Source organism: Pristiophorus japonicus, chromosome 14, assembly GCF_044704955.1.
Source record: "Pristiophorus japonicus isolate sPriJap1 chromosome 14, sPriJap1.hap1, whole genome shotgun sequence".
Classification (NCBI taxonomy): Eukaryota; Metazoa; Chordata; class Chondrichthyes; family Pristiophoridae; genus Pristiophorus; species Pristiophorus japonicus.
This window is the reverse complement of record NC_091990.1, coordinates 78,639,786-78,660,007: the sequence shown is the minus strand read 5'-3', so window position 1 is coordinate 78,660,007 and position 20,222 is coordinate 78,639,786. Positions and strand designations below refer to the sequence as shown.

General features: G+C 46.3%; 1 protein-coding gene across 1 annotated transcript in view; it reads right to left on the bottom strand.

Annotated features, from left to right (window-relative positions):
• The window catches only part of muc5fl (mucin 5f-like), a 103,058-nt gene that overhangs the window by 51,446 nt on the left and 31,390 nt on the right, over positions 1-20,222 (bottom strand). Inside the window, exon 8 of the mRNA XM_070898729.1 lies at positions 1,700-1,883. Coding sequence (XP_070754830.1) covers positions 1,700-1,883 — 184 coding nt within the window. The remainder of the gene's footprint in view (positions 1-1,699; positions 1,884-20,222) is intronic.

Sequence of the window (20,222 nt, the reverse complement as noted above, 5' to 3'; positions counted from 1 at the left end):
AACTCCTTTTTGAATATATTTAGTCAGTCCTGCCATCCCGGGAATCAGTCTGGTGAACCTTTGCTGCACTCCCTCAATAGCAAGAATGTCCTTCCTCCGATTTGTCAAGCATGATTTCCCTTTCACAAATCCATGCTGACTTGGACTGATCCTGTCACTGCTTTCCAAATGCGCTACTAATACATCTTTAATAATTGATTCCAAAATTTTCCCCACTACCGATGTCAGGCTAACCGGTCTATAATTCCCTGTTTTCTCTCTCCCTCCTTTTTTAAAAAAAAAGTGTGGTTACATTAGCTACCCTCCAATCCATAGAAACTGATCCAGAGTCTATAGAATGTTGGAAAATGATCACCAATGCATCCACTTTTTCTAGGGCCACTTCCTTAGGTACTCTGGGATGCAGACTATCAGGCCTTTGGGATTTATCGACCCTTCTATTCTTAAACGAATCGAGGATTCGTCCCTCTATTACTCTATCTGGATGTTTATTCCACATGTTGACTCCTCTTTGTGTGAAGAAGAGTTTCCTGATATCTGTCTTAAAAGTACTCGGGACCAAAATTGCCCTCCACCTAAAACGGGGGCACCTACCGATTGTTAAGGGTTCCGCCGTCCCAATGCATGGGGTGGATAGTCCGGAGAAATTCAGGTCTCTGTTTTTTTTTGGAGCGGGGCATAAGTGATGTCATCAAGGGGGCGGAAGTGAGGGCGAGTCAGAGCGGTCGTCGCTCCAAGTCATCAGCGTCACGCTAATGCATCACAACAGGCTTCCCCTTCAGTTAATGGGGAGGGCCGCTGCAAACTCTACAGCCACTATAGCGGCAAACACCGGGACATCAGGGAGGGTTTCGGCCGGGCCAATGGCCCGGTACCCAAGAGTGGGTGCCGAGCTGCCTGTTGGTAGCCCGGCTGAACCCGTGGCCAGCATTGTCGGGCCGACCTGACAGTCGGCCAACAATTAAAATAAAATGGTGGCCGCAGCACTGCGCCCTCTCCTTTAAGGGCAGACGCGCCCCCCCAGCCACAAGACGGTTCCCATCGGGAAAAGCTGCCGAGGGCACGGAGCAGTGGCCGATTCGCTCCTGCGGGGCAATTTCCCACGCTGGGCGGAAAGGGGGTTGTCGCCGGTCGGCAAGGGGTCGGCTGGGCGGCAACACAGGCTGAGCGGAGACAATCTCTGCCGGGAAAAACCATGAGGGCAATTTACAAAATGTTGGCCCTCCGTGCCAACCAAACGGCTCTTATAGAAAGGGGAAATTTCAGCCCACCTCCTCTCTGGCTTGAACTTGTCCCCCCCTTGTTCTACTCACACAGTTTAATGTAAAGTACCATTCTGGGTTATATACCTCCATTAGATCACCTCTCAGTCACTATATTTTCTCTTACAAAGGAATATCCTGAAAAACAGGGAATGAGAAAGGAATATCCCTGAAAAAAGAGCAAGAGTTTTTGCAATTTGGGGTCTTGACTTTCAAAACATCATGTACAAAGTGTCCTGCCATAAACTCTCCTTAATTTGTTTAATCTCCTGAGGGAAAGGATTAACCACAGTAAAACTTTCAAGGATCAAAAATCTCCATCAGCCTTAAGAAAATCAGTTGAAAGCTCCAGAGTCTCAATCCATATTACAGTCTCAAGTCAGACAACATTTTATAATATTGAAAACTTAAAAAGTGGTAATCCAAGTGTTACATACCACACTGTCCTTCGACATTCTTTCCAAAGATCTTGTAGGGAAGGTCTATTGTAAAGTCCAGGCCATCAAAAGTAATAGTGGAATTAATGGCAATAATCTCAATCTTTACAGTGATCCCTGAGGAACTGATCCTTATCCCGTCGTAGTAATAAGGTGGTATAATCTCCTGACCATTGAACAGTGCCTGTACAACAGAAACAAAGTCCTTCAGTCAACTACTGCCTTATTTCGGTCACATCTGTACTTTCTAAACTTGAGGAAACAGCTGGTAACTTGGTTCTCAATTTAAAATGTATCAACAATTTTAACATGTACAACCCTGAAATTCCATGCCATATCCAGTATTTCTGGATCCTGAAATTGGGTCAATTCACTGGCCAGCAAATTGGGGCAGCAGCCATTTCCAATGGTTTTCTGTCCCAAGAATGAAGTAGCTTGAATTTCCACTGCAATTTGGATCCTCCTGCGATCCACGCGCTGAGGTCCTTCCCATGCTGCTCATTTAAACGTATTATAATGAAGGTTAGCGGCACTACAGCACCGTGTTTCCTGGTCTCATGCTTGCAGTGCAATAGGTGTAAGTAATCATAAGAAATATAAGGTGCCATTAACAGGATCAGCAGAAATGAGGAGTTTAGCTGAAGGTTTGAGTAATGATTACTGCAGCTCAATTGATTTTTTGAGTATTTTATTTTGCTGTTTAGCCTTCGACTTGCTTCTAACTGTTTGTGGGAGCGCGAGACTGCTGAGAGATTTTGACTCTGTCTTTCACCCACCCGCAGCCCCCCCGCCACACCCCTTTTTTCCCCTTTACATATTTGAACCCCACCCCCTGGATTATGAAGACATTATTTTTTTTTAAATCAAAAAAAGATAAATAAAAAAAAAAACGTTTCTTCTAACCATTTCGTCTGTTGATAAAGATTTGACTGCAGGCACAATGAAAACGTTCAACCCCAACGGGAAGGTAACGAGGGCCGTGGTGGAGATGCACTCCCCCTCACCCCCCCAAAAGTGAGGTCGTCTCAGGAGCAAGTATGTGGGCACCTTTGTATGCCATTATCACAGAAGAGGAGCAGGAGCGTATGGAGGAAAAGAGAATGAGGCATCATTAAAGAAGGACGCACCACACCCCAGATATTACTCCCTCAAATATAAAGGCAACACAGGTCCAATAAGCACTTTAGTAAGCAGATGTGGAGTAGAGGATTCTGTTTCACAATGGAGGCAATAGGGGAGCTATACTTACTGCGTGAGGACCTGCAGCCATGCTCTCTGCCTGACTGCGGCCATGAAAGTGACCACTGCACTTAACTTTTATACACAGGCTCACTTCAGACAGCCATGTGGGATAGCTGTAATATCAGCTAGTGTGCAGTCAGGTCATGTATTCATCTGGTGACTGATGCACTTTGCAGAAGAATAGGGAAATTAATCTAGCTTTTTAAGCTCCTACAGTTAAACTCTCACCTGTTAAGCTGGATGACTAAATGTGTCTTTCTCCTATCCAAAGTGCGACTTAAGGCCAGTATTGCAAGAAGTGGTTGGCTGATCCTGTGGTGCAAAAATCACATGGGACTGAGCTTTTGTCCACTGATGGCAGCTTGCCAGTGGCAGGGAGCCGATGTTGGTGCCAATATCTGGCATAATATCTGGCATGGTGTTCCAAGGGTGAAGACTGGATCTCCGACATGGTGCTCTGAAAGGAACTGAAGGCCTGATATGTGCTGCAGTCTTGAAATGCTAGCCTCTTGCAGGTGAACGCAAGTCATCGTAATTCAAATGGGCACCTGGGTCTGTGTCTCTACTGATCAGCAGACTGGCTGATGTAATGGCAGCTATCTGCTGTTGAAAGCCCTCCGAGATGACAGGCTTCATCCCAGCCAATGGTACATAGGGCACTGTCTATTGTCTCTCTTACAGCCAATGGAGCTGCTGTCCGGTCTTCTGTGGCTAAGGAGGACCGACTGATCCTCTTTCTGGCGAACAGAAAGCAGAGAGTTGGGATAAATGGGTCCTTTTCCGGTTGGAAATCAGTGGTTAGTGGTGTGCCACAGGGATCAGTGCTGGGACCACAACTGTTTACAATATACATAGATGACCTAGAGGAGGGGACCGAGTGTAGTGCAACAAAATTTGCAGATGACACTAAGATTAGTGGGAAAGCGGGTTGTGTAGAGGACTCAGAGAGGCTACAAGGAGATTTGGATAGGTTAAGCGAATGGGCTAAGGTTTGGCAGATGGAATACAATGTCGGAAAGTGTGAGGTCATCCACCTTGGGAAAAAAAACAGTAAAAGGGAATATTATTTGAATGGGGAGAAATTACAACATGCTGTGGTGCAGAGGGACCTGGGGGTCCTTGTGCATGAATCCCAAAAGGTTAGTTTGGAGGTGCAGCAGGTAATCAGGAGGCAAATGGAATGTTGGCCTTCATTGCGAAAAGGATGGAGTACAAAAGCAGGGAGGTCCTGCTGCAACTGTATAAGGTATTGGTAAGGCCGCACCTGGAGTACTGCGTGCAGTTTTGGTCACCTTACTTAAGGAAGGATATACTAGCTTTGGAAGGGGTACAGAGACGATTCACTAGGCTGATTCGAGAAATGAGGGGGTTACCTTATGATAATAGATTGAGTAGACTGGGTCTTTACTCCTTGGAGTTCAGAAGGATGAGGGGTGATCTTATAGAAACATTTAAAATCATGAAAGGGATAGACAAGATAGAGGCAGAGAGGTTGTTTCCATTGGTGGGGGAGACTAGAACTAGGGGGCACAGCCTCAAAATACGGAGGAGCCAATTTAAAACCGAGTTGAGAAAGAATTTCTTCTCCCAGAGGGTTGTGAATCTGTGGAATTCTCTGCCAAGGAAGCAGTTGAGGCTGGCTCATTGAATGTTTTCAAGTCAAAGATAGATAGATTTTTAAGCAACAAGGGAATTAGGGTTATGGGGAGAGGGCGGGTAAGCGGAGCTGAGTCCACGACCAGATCAGCCATGATCTTATTGAATGGCGGCACAGGCTCGAGGGGCTAGATGGCCTACTCCTGTTCCTAATTCCTATGTTTCTATGTTCCTATCCCTGCTGTGTCTAAGGTGAGGCTCTGCTTCAGATTCCAAAGGAGCTGCCACACACTTTATTGACCATAAAGGCAAGTAATTAGATGCACGGTTCAGTTGGGTATGGGCTTATTATAATGTCAAAATTCCATCACGTAGTGTACAAAAGCATAGTTTGCAGCAGTGGAGAATTTACAAATCACTGAAGGAGATATCAATGTTCAAGGCATCTCGATAGAGATCCCGGAACTTGATTCCTCCCCACAGAACATTTTGTTTTCTCAAATATCATTTGGAGAATGTTCTTGTATTTTGAAATCCATTCTAATTACATTTTTCCCATATTACAACAGTGACAACACTTCAAAAATACTTAATTGGCTGTAAAGCGCTTTGAGACATCCAGTGGTAGTGAAAGGCACTATATAAATGCAAGTCTTTCTTTATAGGAACACTGAACAGGAGCAGGCCATTTTAGTTCCTTGGGCCTGTTACACCATTCAATGAGATCATGGCTGATGTGTACTTTAACTTCATCCCCCTGCCTTGGCTCCATATCCTTTTATACCCTTAGCCAGCAAAAATCTACCAATCTCAGATTTAAAATTCTTCAGTGAGCTAGTGTCTACTGCTTGTTGTGGGAGAGTTCCACACTTCTACCACCCCTTTGTGTGTGGAAGTGTTTTTACCCAGAGGGCAGTAGGGATCTGGAACTCACTGCCTGAAAGGGTGGTAGAGGCAGAAACCCTCATCACATTTAAAAAGTACCATAAACTGCAAAGCTACGGGTCAAGAACTGGAAAGTGGGATTAGGCTGGATAACGGGATTAGGCTGGATAACACTCTTTCGGTCGGCGCAGACACAATGGGTCGAATGGGTTCCTTCTGTGCTGTAAGTTGCTATGAATCTATGGTTCTAACTTCTCTCCTAAACATCCTGGCTCTGATTTTAAGGCTGTGTCTCCTTGTCCTCGACTACCCCACCAGCAGAAAAGGTTTATCTCTATCTACCCGATCAATTCCTTTCAAAATCCTAAAAATCTCCATCAAATCACCCCTTAACTGTCTATATTCCAGGGAATACAAGCCTAGTTTATATAATCTCTCCTCATAATCTAATCCTTGGAGCCCTGGTAACATTCTGCTGAATCTCCAAGGCCAATACATGCTTTCTAAGATACTGTGCCCAGAACTGTACTCAGTACTCAAGATCTGATCCAACCAGGGCTTTGGATAGCTGTAGCAAAACGTCCTCCCTTTATATTCTAAGTCTCTAGTTATAATGCTAACATTCCATTAGCCTTTTTGATTTTTTTTGTACCTGACTACAACATTTTAGTGATCTGTGTACATGGACCACCCCGAAATCTCTTTGGGCCTCCACTGTTCCTAACTTTTCACCATTTAAATCATACTCACATCTATCCTTTTTGATCCAAAATGGATGACCTCATATTTACCTGCGTTGAAATCCATCTGCCACAGTTTTGCCCACTCACTTAATCTATCAATGTCTCTTTGTAATTTTATGCTCCCGACTACACTACTTGCTATACAGGGGTACCACCAATCTTTGTATCATTGGCAGACTTGGATATATGGCTCTCTATTGTATTATCTAAATCAATTATAAATATAGTAAATAGTTGAGGCCCCAGTACAGAACGTTGTGGGGCACCACTAGCCACTTCATTCCAATTCGACTACATACCCATTATCTCTACGCTTGGTCTTCTACTGCATAACCAATCACCTAACCAGGTCAATAATTTGCTTCAATTCCATGTGCTTTAATTTTAGCTAACAGTCTCTTATCGAACCTTATCGAATGTCTTGTGGAAGTCCAAATAAACTACATCCATAGACATTTCCCTGTCCACTCCTTTAGCTAATTCCTCAAAACATTCAATGGGGTTTGTTAGTCATGGCTTTCCCTTCACAAATCCATGTAGGCTCCCACTAATGAGCTGAAATTTCTCTAAGTGCTCAGTCATTATAGATTCCAATAACTTCCCCACAACAGATAGAAACATAGAAAATAGGTGCAGGAGTAGGCATTTTCGGCCCTTCGAGCCTGCACCACCATTCAATAAGATCATGGCTGATCATTCACCTCAGTACCCCTTTCCTGCTTTCTCTCCATACCCCTTGATCCCTTTAGCCGTAAGGGCCACATCTAACTCCCTTTTGAATATGTCCAATGAACTGGCATTAACAACTCTCTGCAGTAGAGAATTCCACAGGTTAACAACTCAGTGAAGAAGTTTCTCCTCATCTCGGTCCTAAATGGCTTACCACTTATCCTTAGACTGTGTCCACTGGTTCTGGACTTCCCCATCATCGGGAACATTCTTCCTGTATCTAACCTGTCCAGTCCCGTCAGAATTTTATATATTTCGATGAGATCCCCTCTCATCCTTCTAAACTTCAGTGAATACAGACCCAGTTGATCCAGTCTCTCCTCATATGTCAGTCCTGCCATCCCGGGAATCAGTCTGGTGAACCTTCACTGCACTCCCTCAATAGCAAGAATGTCCTTCCTCAGATTAGAAGACCAAAACTGAACACAATATTCCAGGCGAGGCCTCACCAAGGCCTAGCACAACTGCAATAAGACCTCCCTGCTCCTATACTCAAATCCCCTAGCTATGAAGGCCAACATGCCATTTGCCTTCTTCACCGCCTGCTGTACCTGCATGCCAACTTTCAATGACTGATGTACCATGACACCCAGGTTTCGTTGCACCTCCCCTTTTCCTAATCTGCCGCCATTCAGATAATATTCTGCCTTCATGTTTTTGCCCCCAAAGTGGATAACCTCACATTTATCCACATTATACTGCATCTGCCATGCATTTGCCCACTCACCTAACCTGTACAAATCACCCTGCAGCCTTTTAGTGTCCTCTTTACAGCTCACACTGCCACCCAGCTTAGTGTCATCTGCAAACTTGGAGATATTACTCTCAATTCCTTCATCTAAATCATTGATGTATATTGTAAATAGCTGGGGTCCCAGCACTGAGCCCTGCGGCACCCCACTAGTCACTGTCTGCCATTCTGAAAAGGACCCGTTTGTCTCGACTCTCTGCTTCCTGTCTGCCAACCAGTTCTCTATCCACGTTAATACATTTTGCACACCAATCTCTTGTGCGGGACCTTGTCAAAAGCCTTCTGAAAGTCCAAATACACCACATCCACTAGTTCTCCCTTATCCACTCTACTAGTTACATCCTCAAAAAATTCTAAACGATTTGTCAAGCATGATTTCCCTTTCATAAATCCATGCTGACTTGGACCGATCCTGTCACTGCTTTCCAAATGTGCTGCTATTTTATCTTTAATATCTGATTCCAACATTTTCCCCACTACTGATGTCAGGCTAACCGGTCTATAATTCCCCGTTTTCTCTCCCTCCTTTCTTAAAAAGTGGTGTTACATTAGCTACCCTCCAGTCCATAGGAACTGATCCAGAGTCGATAGACTGTTGGAAAATGATCACCAATGCATCCACTATTTCTATGGCCACTTCCTCAAGTACTCTGGGATGCAGACTATCAGGCCCTGGGGATTTATCGGCCTTCAATCCCATCAATTTTCCTAACACAATTTCCTGACTAATAAGGATTTCCTTCAGTTCTGTAAAACTCAAAGTTTTCTCAAAATTCAAAGATTCCCGCTGTGTGAAGAAATCCGAGGGAAAGATAATTTTGGACTCGCTTAAAATGAACTTTGGGATGTTAAAAGGTGCATGGGTCTACAAGGGAAAAGGGCTGCAAAATGAGGGGAATACTAACCTCTGAAAAGGCCAGTCTTTGGGTATTGGAGCTTTCTGGGATATTGGAGCTAAACAAATTGTCTGGGGAAACTGTAAACTCCAAAAGTCTGCTCCCTAGGAGACATTAACATAGCAACAAATTACCCAGAGATAGCCAGTCATAGCATAGCATAACAGTCTAAGGATAAGGGGTAAGCCATTTAGGACCGAGATGAGGAGAAACTTCTTCACCCAGAGAGTGGTGAACCTGTGGAATTCTCTACCACAGAAAGTAGTTGAGGCCAATTCACTAAATATATTCAAAAGGGAGTTAGATGAAGTCCTTACTACTCGGGGGATCAAGGGGTATGGCGAGAAAGCAGGAAGGGGGTACTGAAGTTTCATGTTCAGCCATGAACTCATTGAATGGCGGTGCAGACTAGAAGGGCTGAATGGCCTACTCCTGCACCTATTTTCTATGTTTCTATGTTTCTATGTTTCTAACCCATCCAGCACATGCATAATGTTAATCACCTATCCAACCTGCATAGAAAACCCAGGCCGAGGCAGATAACATAAACACCAAAAATAATTTTTATAATCGCAACTCAAATTCAACAGATCAACACATCCTAAACATCCTATCGTTAACGAGCTGCCAAAATTCAACAAAGAATTACCAAGCCCGCCAAAACTAAGACAAAGAATCGGGTTTGATTTAGCGCGCAGATTAGAACGGCTCTCAAATTATAATTGAGGCCCTGTTTTACGGGTTAAGAACAGCCTTCTGAGCCTAAGCGTCTTCAGCCTCGACGGCACTCCTGGGTTACACTGCTCTGCTACCGAAGAAGGATGATCATCAAAAAGGCAAAGAAACGCAGTTCCCAGTGACTTCAGACATCATCAACTCATCGCGGCAACAAACTGACCACAGCCAACGTGGTAACATCAAACCACCACGATCGACAAATGCTAAGAAAGAAACTACTCAAGAAGAAACCGAAGATTCTAAATTTTTCCACTCTACAATCTATTCCTTGCTTACAACGGGTGAAACATTACCTAAAGTAATCCAAAGCCCTACTCCTACAAGAAGAAAGTGGGCACTCACACCATTAATCCAAATCGCGCCTTATCGCATCAGCTGACTCAACCCAACTGAAGACTATGCAGCAAGAAATCTTCCACGACGTTCGGAGTATGGCAAGCAGAACCTACATGGTCCAGCGAACCCCGAAACCGTGAACCACCGCTAACTGACAATAAGAGCATTGGTGAGCATTATCCCGGTTGCCCTAGAGTTTAACTTAGTCAGATTTAGGCATTGGGAGGTGGGAGGTGTATTATTTACTGTAACCCCTTCTGCATGTGTAATAAAGTGCTCCTTATTTTATAGATCGTAAGTTTTGACATTGATTTTATTCAGGAAAGAAAAGTACAAAGTTTCTTGCACCAAAACCAGTTGTCTCTTGCACTTTGTCACATCCCCAAATAAATCCAAAGTCTAGAACCCAGGGAGTTGGAGCGATTCGAACCGCTCAAAGTCAGAGGTGAACCTGACCCCCAGACCACCCCCTACATCTCCTCCTTCTCACTAGACCCTCGGTCCCCTAGTATTTCCGGAAGGTTACTTGTGTCTTCCTTCGTGGAGACAGAACCAAAATATTTGTTCAATTGGTCTGCCATTTCTTTGTTCCCCATTATAAATTCACTTGACTCTGACTGCAAGGGACCTACGTTTGTCTTCACTAATCTTTTTCTCTTCACATATCTATAGAAGCTTTTACAGTCAGTTTTTATGTCCCCTGCAAGTTTCCTCTCGTATTCTATTTTCCCCCTCCTAATTAAACCCTTTCTCCTCCTCTGCTGAATTCTAAATTTCTCCAGTTTTCAGATTTGCTGCTTTTTTTGGCCAATTTATATGCCTCTTCCTTGGATTTAACACTAGCCTTAATTTCCCTTGTTAGCCACGGTTGAGCCACCTTCCCCGTTTTATTTTTACTCCAGACCGGGATGTACAATTGTTGAAGTTCATCCATGTGATCTTTAAATGTTTGCCATTGCCTATCCACCGTCATTCACCAGTCTATTCTAGCCAATTCACATCTCATACCATCGAAGTTACCTTTCCTTAAGTTCAGGACCCTAGTCTCTGAATTAATTGTGTCACTTTCCATCTTAATAAAGAATTCTATTATATTATGGTCACTCTTCCCCAAGGGGCCTCGCACAAGATTGTTCATTAGTCCTTTCTCATGACACATCACCCAGTTTAGGATGGCCAGCCCTCTAGTTGGTTCCTCAACATATTGGTCTAGAAAACCATCCCCAATACACTCCAGGAAATCCTCCTCCACCGTATTGCTACCAGTTTGGTTAGCCCAATCTATATTTAGATTAAAGTCGCCCATGATAACTGCTGTACCTTTATTGCGTGCATCTCTAATTTCTTGTTTGATGCTGCCCCCAACCTTACTACTACTGTTTGGTGGTCTGTACACAACTCCCACAAGCGTTTTGTGTCCTTTGGTATTCCACAGTTCTACCCATACAGATTCCACATCATCCAAGCTAATGTCCTTCCTTACTATTGCGTTCATTTCTTCTTTAACCAGCAACGCTACCCCACCTCCTTTTCCTTTCTGTCTATCCTTCCTGAATGTTGAATACCCTTGGATGTTGAGTTCCCAGCCTTGGTCACCCTGGAGCCATGTCTCCGTAATGCCAATTATATCATATTCGTTAATAGCTGCCTGCGCAGTTAAATCGTCCACCTTATTTCGAATACTCCTCGCATTGAGGCACAGAGCCTTCAGGCTTGTCTTTTTAACACTTTGCCCCTTTAGAATTTTGCTATAATGTGGCCCTTTTTGATTTTTGCCTTGGGCTTCTCTGCCCTCCACTTTTATTTTTATTTTTCTATCTTTTTCTTTTGCCCCCATTCTACTTCCCTCTGTCTCCCTGCATAGGTTCCCATCCCCCTGCCATATAAGCTTAACCCCTCCCCAACAGCACTAGCAAACACTCCCCCAAGGACATTAGTTCCGGTCCTGCCCAGGTGCAGACCGTCCGGTTTGTACTGGTCCCACCTTCCCCAGAACCGGTTCCAATGTCCCAGGAATTTGAATCCCTCCCTCCTGCACCACTCTTCAAGCCACATATTCATCTGAGCTATCCTGCAATTCCTACTCTGACTAGCACGTGGCACTGGTAGCAATCCTGAGATTACTACCTTTGAAGTCCTACTTTTTAATTTAACTCCTAGCTCCCTAAATTCAGCTTGTAGGACCTCATCCTGTTTTTTACCTATATCATTGGTACCTATATGCACGACAACTGGCTGTTCACCCTCCCCCTCCAAAATGTCCTGCAGTCACTCAAGAGATATCCTTGACCCTTGCACCAGGGAGGCAACATACCATCCTGGAGTCTCGATTGCGGCTGCAGAAACATCTATCTATTCCCCTTACAATAGAATCCCCCTATAGCTCTCCCACTAGGATGTTAGATTAACAGGTCTATAATTTCCCAGTTTCTCTCTCACCTCTCTTAAATAATGACGTTACATTTTTAATTTGTCAATCTAAAGGAACAATTACTGAATCGAGAGCACTTTGGAAGATTATAGCTAAAGCATCTGCAATTTCCTCACCTACTTCTTTTAAAACCCTGAGGTGGAAACCTTCAAGTCCTGGGGATTTGTCAGGCTTTAGTGCCAATAATTTTTTCTAATACTGTTTTCTTGCTTACGTTAACTTCAGTGAGTTCCAGTCCTTGATTGATTATTGATTTCCTGGAATGTCAGGTATATTATCCTCTTCCTCTACTGTGTAAACTGACAAGTAATTATTCAACAAGTCTGCCATTTTCTTATTTTCATTTGCAATATTAGCCCCATCTATTTTCAAAGGGCCCACATACCCTTGTTCTTCGAATATAATTGTAAAGACTTTCTGTATTAAACTTGATATCCCGAGCAAGTTTTTTTTTATATTCCTTTTTGGCACTCTTAATTTCTTTTTTGTCTTCCTTTGCAGTTCTTTATATCTCTCCCAGTCCCCTGGATCTACACTATTCTTTGCACTTTTATATGCTCTTTCCTTTCGTTTCATGGTATTTCGCACCGCTCCTGTCGACCATGGCGGTTTTATTTGGTGGAGCTCATTCCCCTTCGGGGTATATACTGGTCCTGTATTTAGCTATATTCCTTTTTGAACACCTCTCACTGCTCACCTGTAATTTTACACGATAACAGTTTTGACCAGTTTGCTGTTCGCAGTCTGTCTGCCTTACCAAACTCTAGAATCTTAGTAATTGTTAAGTTTCTCCTTTTCAAGCCTAACATTGAATGCGATCATATTATGATCACTGTTAGTTAATAATCTAACTGTAACGGAACATTTCTCTAAGCCTGGCTCATTATTCATTACTAAATCTAGTAAGGCCTACCCTCGTTGGCTCCAGAACATATTGCTTCAGAAAATTATCCTGAATGCACTAAAAAATTCATTACTTTTCCAACTTGAGCTATTCTGCTGTTCCCAATCTATATGAGAATTAAAGTCTCCCGTTAAAACTCTGCTTTTGCTACAAGCCTCTCTAATCTCTGAATGAATACATTGTTACTTAATTGCTGTTATCAAGAGGCCTGTAAACAACTCCCTCTCCTCCATTTCGGATGCCCTCAAAAGTTAGTCACCATCCTCCGCCTGCTCCACGATGACATGCAGGCCGCAATCCTTACCAATCACAGACCCAATCTACATCCGGATCGGGGTCAAACAGGGCTACGTCATCGCCCCACCCTCTTCTCAATCTTCCTCGCTGCCATGCTCTACCTCACAGACAACAAGCTCCCCGCTGGAGTGGAACTAAACTACAGAACTAGTGGGAACCTGTTCAACATTCACCGTCTCCAGGCCAGGACCAAGACTGCCCCAGCCTCTGTCGTCGACCTACAGTACACGGAAGACGCCTGCATCTGCACACATAGAGGCTGAACTCCAGGACATAGTTGACGTATTTACTGAGACGTACAAAAGCATGGGCCTTACGCTAAACATCAGCAAGACAAAGGTCCTCCACCAGCCTATCCTCGCCGCACAGCACTGCCCCCCAGCCAAGATCCACGGTGCGGCCCTAGTCAACGTGAACCACTTCCCATATCTCGGTAGCCTCCTATCAACAAGGGCAGGCATCTACGACGAGATCGAACACCGCCTCCAGTGTGCCAGTGCAGCCTTTGGCCGCCTGAGGAAAAGAGTGTTTGAAGAAGAGGCCCTCAAAACTGCCACCAAGCTCATGGTCGACAGGGCTGTAGTAATACCTGCCCTCCTGTATGGCTCAGAAACATGGACCATGTACAGTAGACACCTCAAGTCGCTGGAGAAATACCACCAATAATGTCTCCGCAAGATCCTACAAATCCCTTGGGAGGACAGATGCACCAACATTAGCATCCTCGACCAGGCTGACATCCCCAGCATTGAAGCACTGACCACACTTGATCAGCTCCGCTGGGCAGGCCACATAGTTTGCATGCCAGACACAAGACTCCCAAAGCAAGCGCTCTACTCGGATCTCCTTCACGGCAAACGAGCCAAAGGTGGGCAGCGGAAAAATTACAAGAACACACTCAAAGCCTCCCTGATAAAGTGCAACATCCCCACTGATACCTGGGAATCCCCGGCCAAAAACCGCCCTAAGTGGAGGAAGTGCATCCAGGAGTGCGCTAAGCACCTCGAGTCTCATCGCCGAGAGCATGCAGAAATCAAGCACAGGCAGCAGAAAGAGCGTGCAGCAAACCAGTCCCACCCGCCCTTTCCCTTAACGACTATCTGCCCTACCTGTGACAGAGACTGTGGCTCTCGTATTGGACTGTTCAGCCACCTAAGAACTCATGTTAAGAGTGGAAGCAAGTTCCTTGACTCCGAGGGACTGCCTATGATGAAACAACTCCCATAGATATATTTTTGATTGGCAGCTCCTTTTGAACTTCAAAATAGACAGCTATTTAATTCTGTGGTTCAGTCAGTGTTTTAAAGGAATCCATCAGCTTCTCCCTTTTCAAATCAATTGAGTCCCTGTTGGAACCTTCAAAGGAGGGTGTTATGTCTTTAATACTCTTATGAATAATACTCCCACGAGGTCTAGTATTGTACTTGAGCTGTTGTGACCTTAGCCCCATTTATTGTAACTCCAGAGTGAGGCACAGGCATGGTGGGCAGCCTTTTATATTGGGCCCTGCACAGCTATGCAGGTGACCCTCAGGTCTCCCACCGCAGTGCCCTCTGGTGGCACACCTTGTGTGACTATACAGTTAGTATACATGATCTACATGCATGACATCACTTCCCCCAAGTCTTTAATGCAAGTTGACTCATACATTGACGATGACCTGGGCTTTGCTCTTCCTGGTTGACCATTGGAGGGTCGCTTCTAGCTTGAGTGGGTTGGTAGTGAGATTTGTTGACAGTGGAGGTTCCAGTGGTTTCTGGTTGTGAGTCCATGACTACTCCATTCTCCCTCCCCCCCACACAGAGATCATGCTAATGGCCTGTTACATGCAAGTTGCATTCAAGTTCATCACATGGGTTTTACATTTACATCTTGGTACATTTGTTGGGTGGATTACAGTTGCGTTTCTTTTTGTGTGGTACATTTACATGATCAGTACAGGTATATCAATACAGGTACACAAGGACAGTCTAGTTCCAGCACGGCCGGATCAGATCCGGGTCATCTGGTGGCAGCACTGCGCCCCATGCTAGTGGGTCTGTGGGTGAGGTGAGCTCATTTTGCTCAAGTTGCCGGAGCTCAGGGCTCTTGCCATTATTCCTAGTGTCGGGCAGGCCCAAAGACAGCTGATGTGTCTCTGATCTCCCTGTCCTTTTCGTTTGCATAGTGTCGCTGCTGCTTCCTGGGAAGCGGTCTGAGCGAGTGAGCGTTTCGTCTAAGTAACAGTGGAGCTGCCTCGTCTTGTCTAGCAGTTCGCAGGGGACTACTGACTCGCTTTCCTTGAGTGCACTGTTGTGAGCACTCTCGAGATTGAGATCCTGGCTGGTCCAGGTCCTGTTCGGAGGAGCCGCTGCAAGTGACCCTTCGCTTTTGGACATTGCCGTGGTGGTGAGTGGGTTTGTAGCTGCGCCTTTTCCACCCGGGTGGTGGGCGACAGTAGCCGACTGTGAGCATAGGTGCAGTTTACTGTTTCTGGCCCGTGGCGGTTCATGCCATCGGGTGCCTGCTATGTTAAACCGATCTGAGGCAGGGAATCGCTACCGGTGCCTCTGCTCTCCGGGGATCGTTTCCTCTGCGGCTTGTCTACTTCTGTCAGCTGTGGGGACACTTTATGATACATCGTTCTGGTCCCAGGGACGCAGGCTACAGCATTGGGTAGCCCGCTGAACCTGTATACGACCGTTAGGTGTTCGCCCGCTACATTGGCTGATTGCAATTTGCACCCGACATTGCTCAACATTTTGCTCATTACAGCTGGACTTTTACATTGCTTGAAATTAGTAACCAGTTCATTCAAAAATGGCGGGTTGCTGGCCTCCTTTAAAATGGCCTTAGTACTTTTACCCCAATTGTCTTCCTTACATGGAACCACGTGTTGTTGCTCCATTAGCGCTGCACCTCGTGGTTTGGACGCAATCTTTTCCCTGTCCATGATGTCGACTGCCACGAGCTTCTTTCCCAGGGATTCTGCCACTGAAGCTGGGAAGGCGCCCTCGGATCCAATCTTCCTTCCCAGGAGTCCTGCCACTGAAGCCGGGAAGGTGCATTCGGGTCGTCTCGGCCGGATCATCGCCACGCAGTCGTGATGAGCGGTCTGTGCCTCGGGGGCTGCGTGGATCTGCTCTCTGGTGCCTGGTCCAACCGAAGGTGGGGGCTTGCTCTGCCTCTGAGCATGGGGGACATCAATCGCTGGAGGGATGAAGTCATCCCAGTTCTAATGAATCTTCCCCATCCATCTTCTTCCAAGTAGCGTTGGTCCATCACCTGAAACAATCCACAATGGTAAATCGTGCACCGTGCCATCATGGGAAACACTTACATCTGCACTACCAACAACTGATATCAGTTCCTTGGTATAGGTGCGCAGCTTTGCCTGAACCAGGACCAGCTTGGGTCATTCAGCTTGATCGTTCCATAGCCTCTCAAAGGCTTCCTGGCTCATTACTGACTGACTCGCCCCCGTGTCCACTTCCATGAAGAATGGAACGCCATTTATCTCGACTTCCATTATCACTGGAGAACAATCTGTGGTGCAGGTATATACTCCATACACTTTGTCCTGGGACTGAGCTGCCTCTCTAGCCATTGCCTCGTAATCCGCGCTGGATTCACAGCCATCTGCTGACTCCTCTTCCACGTGGTGAGTCACAGCTCTTTTGCACATTCGCTGGAGGTGGCCCTTTGTGCTGCAGTCTTTGCACACAGTCTCTGAACCGACACTGATGAACCCTGTGATTACCTCCGCAACGCCAGCATGGTGCTACTCGACTTACGTTTGCACCTCTCGGTGGCCTGTACGCTCTGCCCTGGGCAGACTCACGTTTAACAGTTCTGCCTGTGAAAGGCACCATTCTATTTACAGTACTTGCTGGGTTTGAGTCCAGAGAGTGAGTCATCATCTGCTTGGAGCTGCAGCTTGAGGTGATGAATGCCTGGCTGATGCTGATGGCCTTCTGCAGAGTGACGGTGGTTTCGGCAGACAGTAGCCTGTGAAGAAGGGCCTCATGACCAATGCCAATTACGAAGACGTCCATCGGTGAGGGATGCGCCAAATTCACACGGTCCTGTCAGCCTCCTGAGGTCGGCAGCATACTTCGCGATTTCCTGGCTCTCGGGACGGTGGTGTGTATATAATCGATGCCTGGACGTGAGGATGCTCTCCTTTGGTTTGAGTTGGTCCTGAATTAGCACTTTCAGCTCCTCGTATGACTTGGTCGTTGTTTTCTCTGGTCAAGCAAGTCCCTGACGAGGCCGTAGACCGCGGGCCCATAACTGGTCAACAGGATAGCTCTGCGCTTATCTGCCAGCGTGGCCGGATCATCGCCTACCAGGTCGTTTGCTACGAAATATTGGTCGAGCCGCTCCGTAAAGGCTTCCCAATCTTCACCCTCTGAGAACTTTTCGAACGCACCGTTAGTCATTTTTGCGTGAAAGTTCGTAATCTCGTCGCCAGTTATGTCTTTAATACTCTTATCAACGACTCCACAAGGTCGAGTATTGTACTTGAGCTTTTGTGACTGTCATGTATTCAACTATCATTGTAACCCATGTATAAGCTGACCTAAGTTGTACACCTTGAGAACATTGACCACAAGGGGGTGAACTTGTGGGAGACACTCCCTTCCTGGACTTTCAGGTATAAAAGAGGAAGCTCCACCCACCTTCATCACTTGAGGTCTTGGTAATAAAGGTAACTGGTCACAGAGTGACCTTCTCTCAAGTATAGGCCTCGTGTGCATTTATACTGTATAGTAAGAACATATCATTTGCGACGAGAAACTGGGATTTAAACCACGCAAGCATGGCTACTAGCAGCACAGAAGAGAGGTACTGCATTGGTGATGATTGGGATGACTTTATTGAGAGACTACAGCAAAGTTTTGTCACGAAGGAATGGTTGGGACAAGATTCGGCTGACAAATGCAGGGCTCATCTCCTGACGGTTTGTGGATCCAGAACGTACTCCCTGATGAAGGACCTTCTAGCGCCAGAGAAGCCGGCGGACAAGACGTTCGAAGAGCTCAGTATGTTGATCGGGGAACACCTTAAACCGGCGAGCAGCATGCACATGGCGAGACACCGGTTTTACACGCACCGGCGACGAGAAGGGCAAAGCGTTCCTGACTTGGTGGCAGATCTCCGGCGACTGGCGAGCCGATGTAAGTTCCCAGATGCATGCAGAGCAGAGATGCTGCAAGACTTTTTTTTACTGAGGGCATCGGACACGCTGGGGTTTTCAGAAAACTGATTGAGACCAAAGACTTGACCTTGGAAGCGGCGGCTCTGATAGTCCAGACATTTATCTCAGGGGAGGAAGAGACCAGAATGACGTTTGACAAAAATCTTGGTTTAAATGCAGCAAATGGACAGGGAGTCAACATTGTTAACGCGGCACACAGTTCTCTAGGCAGACAGGGGCAATCGGACATATCCCAGCATGTAGTCGAACCAAAGGGGGAATTCAACAGAGACAATGGCTAGCTAAACGGCGATTCATGCCATCGCAATGGACAATGCGTCCAGTAATGGGGCCATCAACACCTGTTAATGGTGCGCTTAAGGACAGTTACAGAGACAGTCAGAGACGATCGACTGATAATGGACCTTTTGTTTCCAACAACGGGGCCTCCAGCTCATGCTGGAGGTGTGGAGGCAAACACCCAGCCAGAGCTTGCAGGTATCAGCAATATACCTGCAGAAACTGCAACGTCAGCGGTCACTTGGTGCGCATGTGCAGGAAGCCTGCAGCCAGGTTGATGTACGAGGAGGACATGCCCGATGTAAGCCCTACGAGGCCAAATGAATACAGGGGGAAATCGCTGGAAGCTGAAGTTCAGCGAGTTCATGTGGAGCACATATACAGTTCATACACCAGGACGCCACCGATAATGATGAAAGTGCTCCTCAATGGCATCCCAGTATTAATGGAGCTAGACACGGGGGCCAGCCAGTCCCTGATGAGTATCAAACAGTTCAAAAGGTTGCGGGTGTCCAAGGCCAGGAGGCCAAAACTATTGCTGATTGACTCACAGCTACGGACATATACAAAGGAGATCATTCTGGTGCTAGGCAGCGCCATGGTAGTTGTGACTCACAAAGATTCGGAGAACAGGTTGCCACTCTGGATTGTCCCGGGGGATGGTCCCGCACTACTGGGGAGGAGTTGGCTTGCTGTCATGAACTGGAAATGGGGTGATGTCAATGCAATTTCTTCTGTGGAGCGAGTATCATGCTCACAGGTCCTGGACAAATTTGACTCATTATTTCAACCCGGCATCGGCACTTTCATGGGGGCCAAGGTAGTGATTCACATAAACCCGGATGCCAGGCCAGTACACCACAAGGCCAGAGCGGTGCTGCACGTGATGCGGGAAAAGATAGAAGGCGAATTGGACCGCCTGCTGAGGGAAGGCATCATCTCGCCAGTCGAATTCAGTGACTGGGCGAACCCGATCATGTAGGTGCTCAAGGCGGATGGGTCAGTCAGGATATGTGGCGATTACAAGGCCACCATCAATCGGGTGTCATTCCAAGACCAGTACCCGCTACTGAGAGCGGAGGACCTCTTTGCGACGCTATCCGGTGGCAAACATTTTTCAAAATTGGACCTGACCTCAGCTTACTTGACCCAGGAGCTGGTGAGTGAGTCGAAGAAGCTGACCACCATCACGACACACAAGGGGTTGTTTAAGTATAATAGATGTCCGTTCTGGATTCGTTCTGCCGCCGCGATCTTTCAGCGAAATATGGAAAGCCTCAAGTCGATTCCAAAGGATGGTGGTTTTTCCAAGACGACATCCTCATCACGGGTCGCGATACTGAAGAACACCTCCACAACCTGGAGGAGGTGCTACGCAGACTGGACCGGGTAGGGCTTCGACTGAAAAATGCGAAGTGCGTCTTCTTAGCTCCAAAGGCAGAATTCCTGGGGAGGAGGGTAGCAGCAGACAGGATCAGATCTACTCCGTCCAAAAC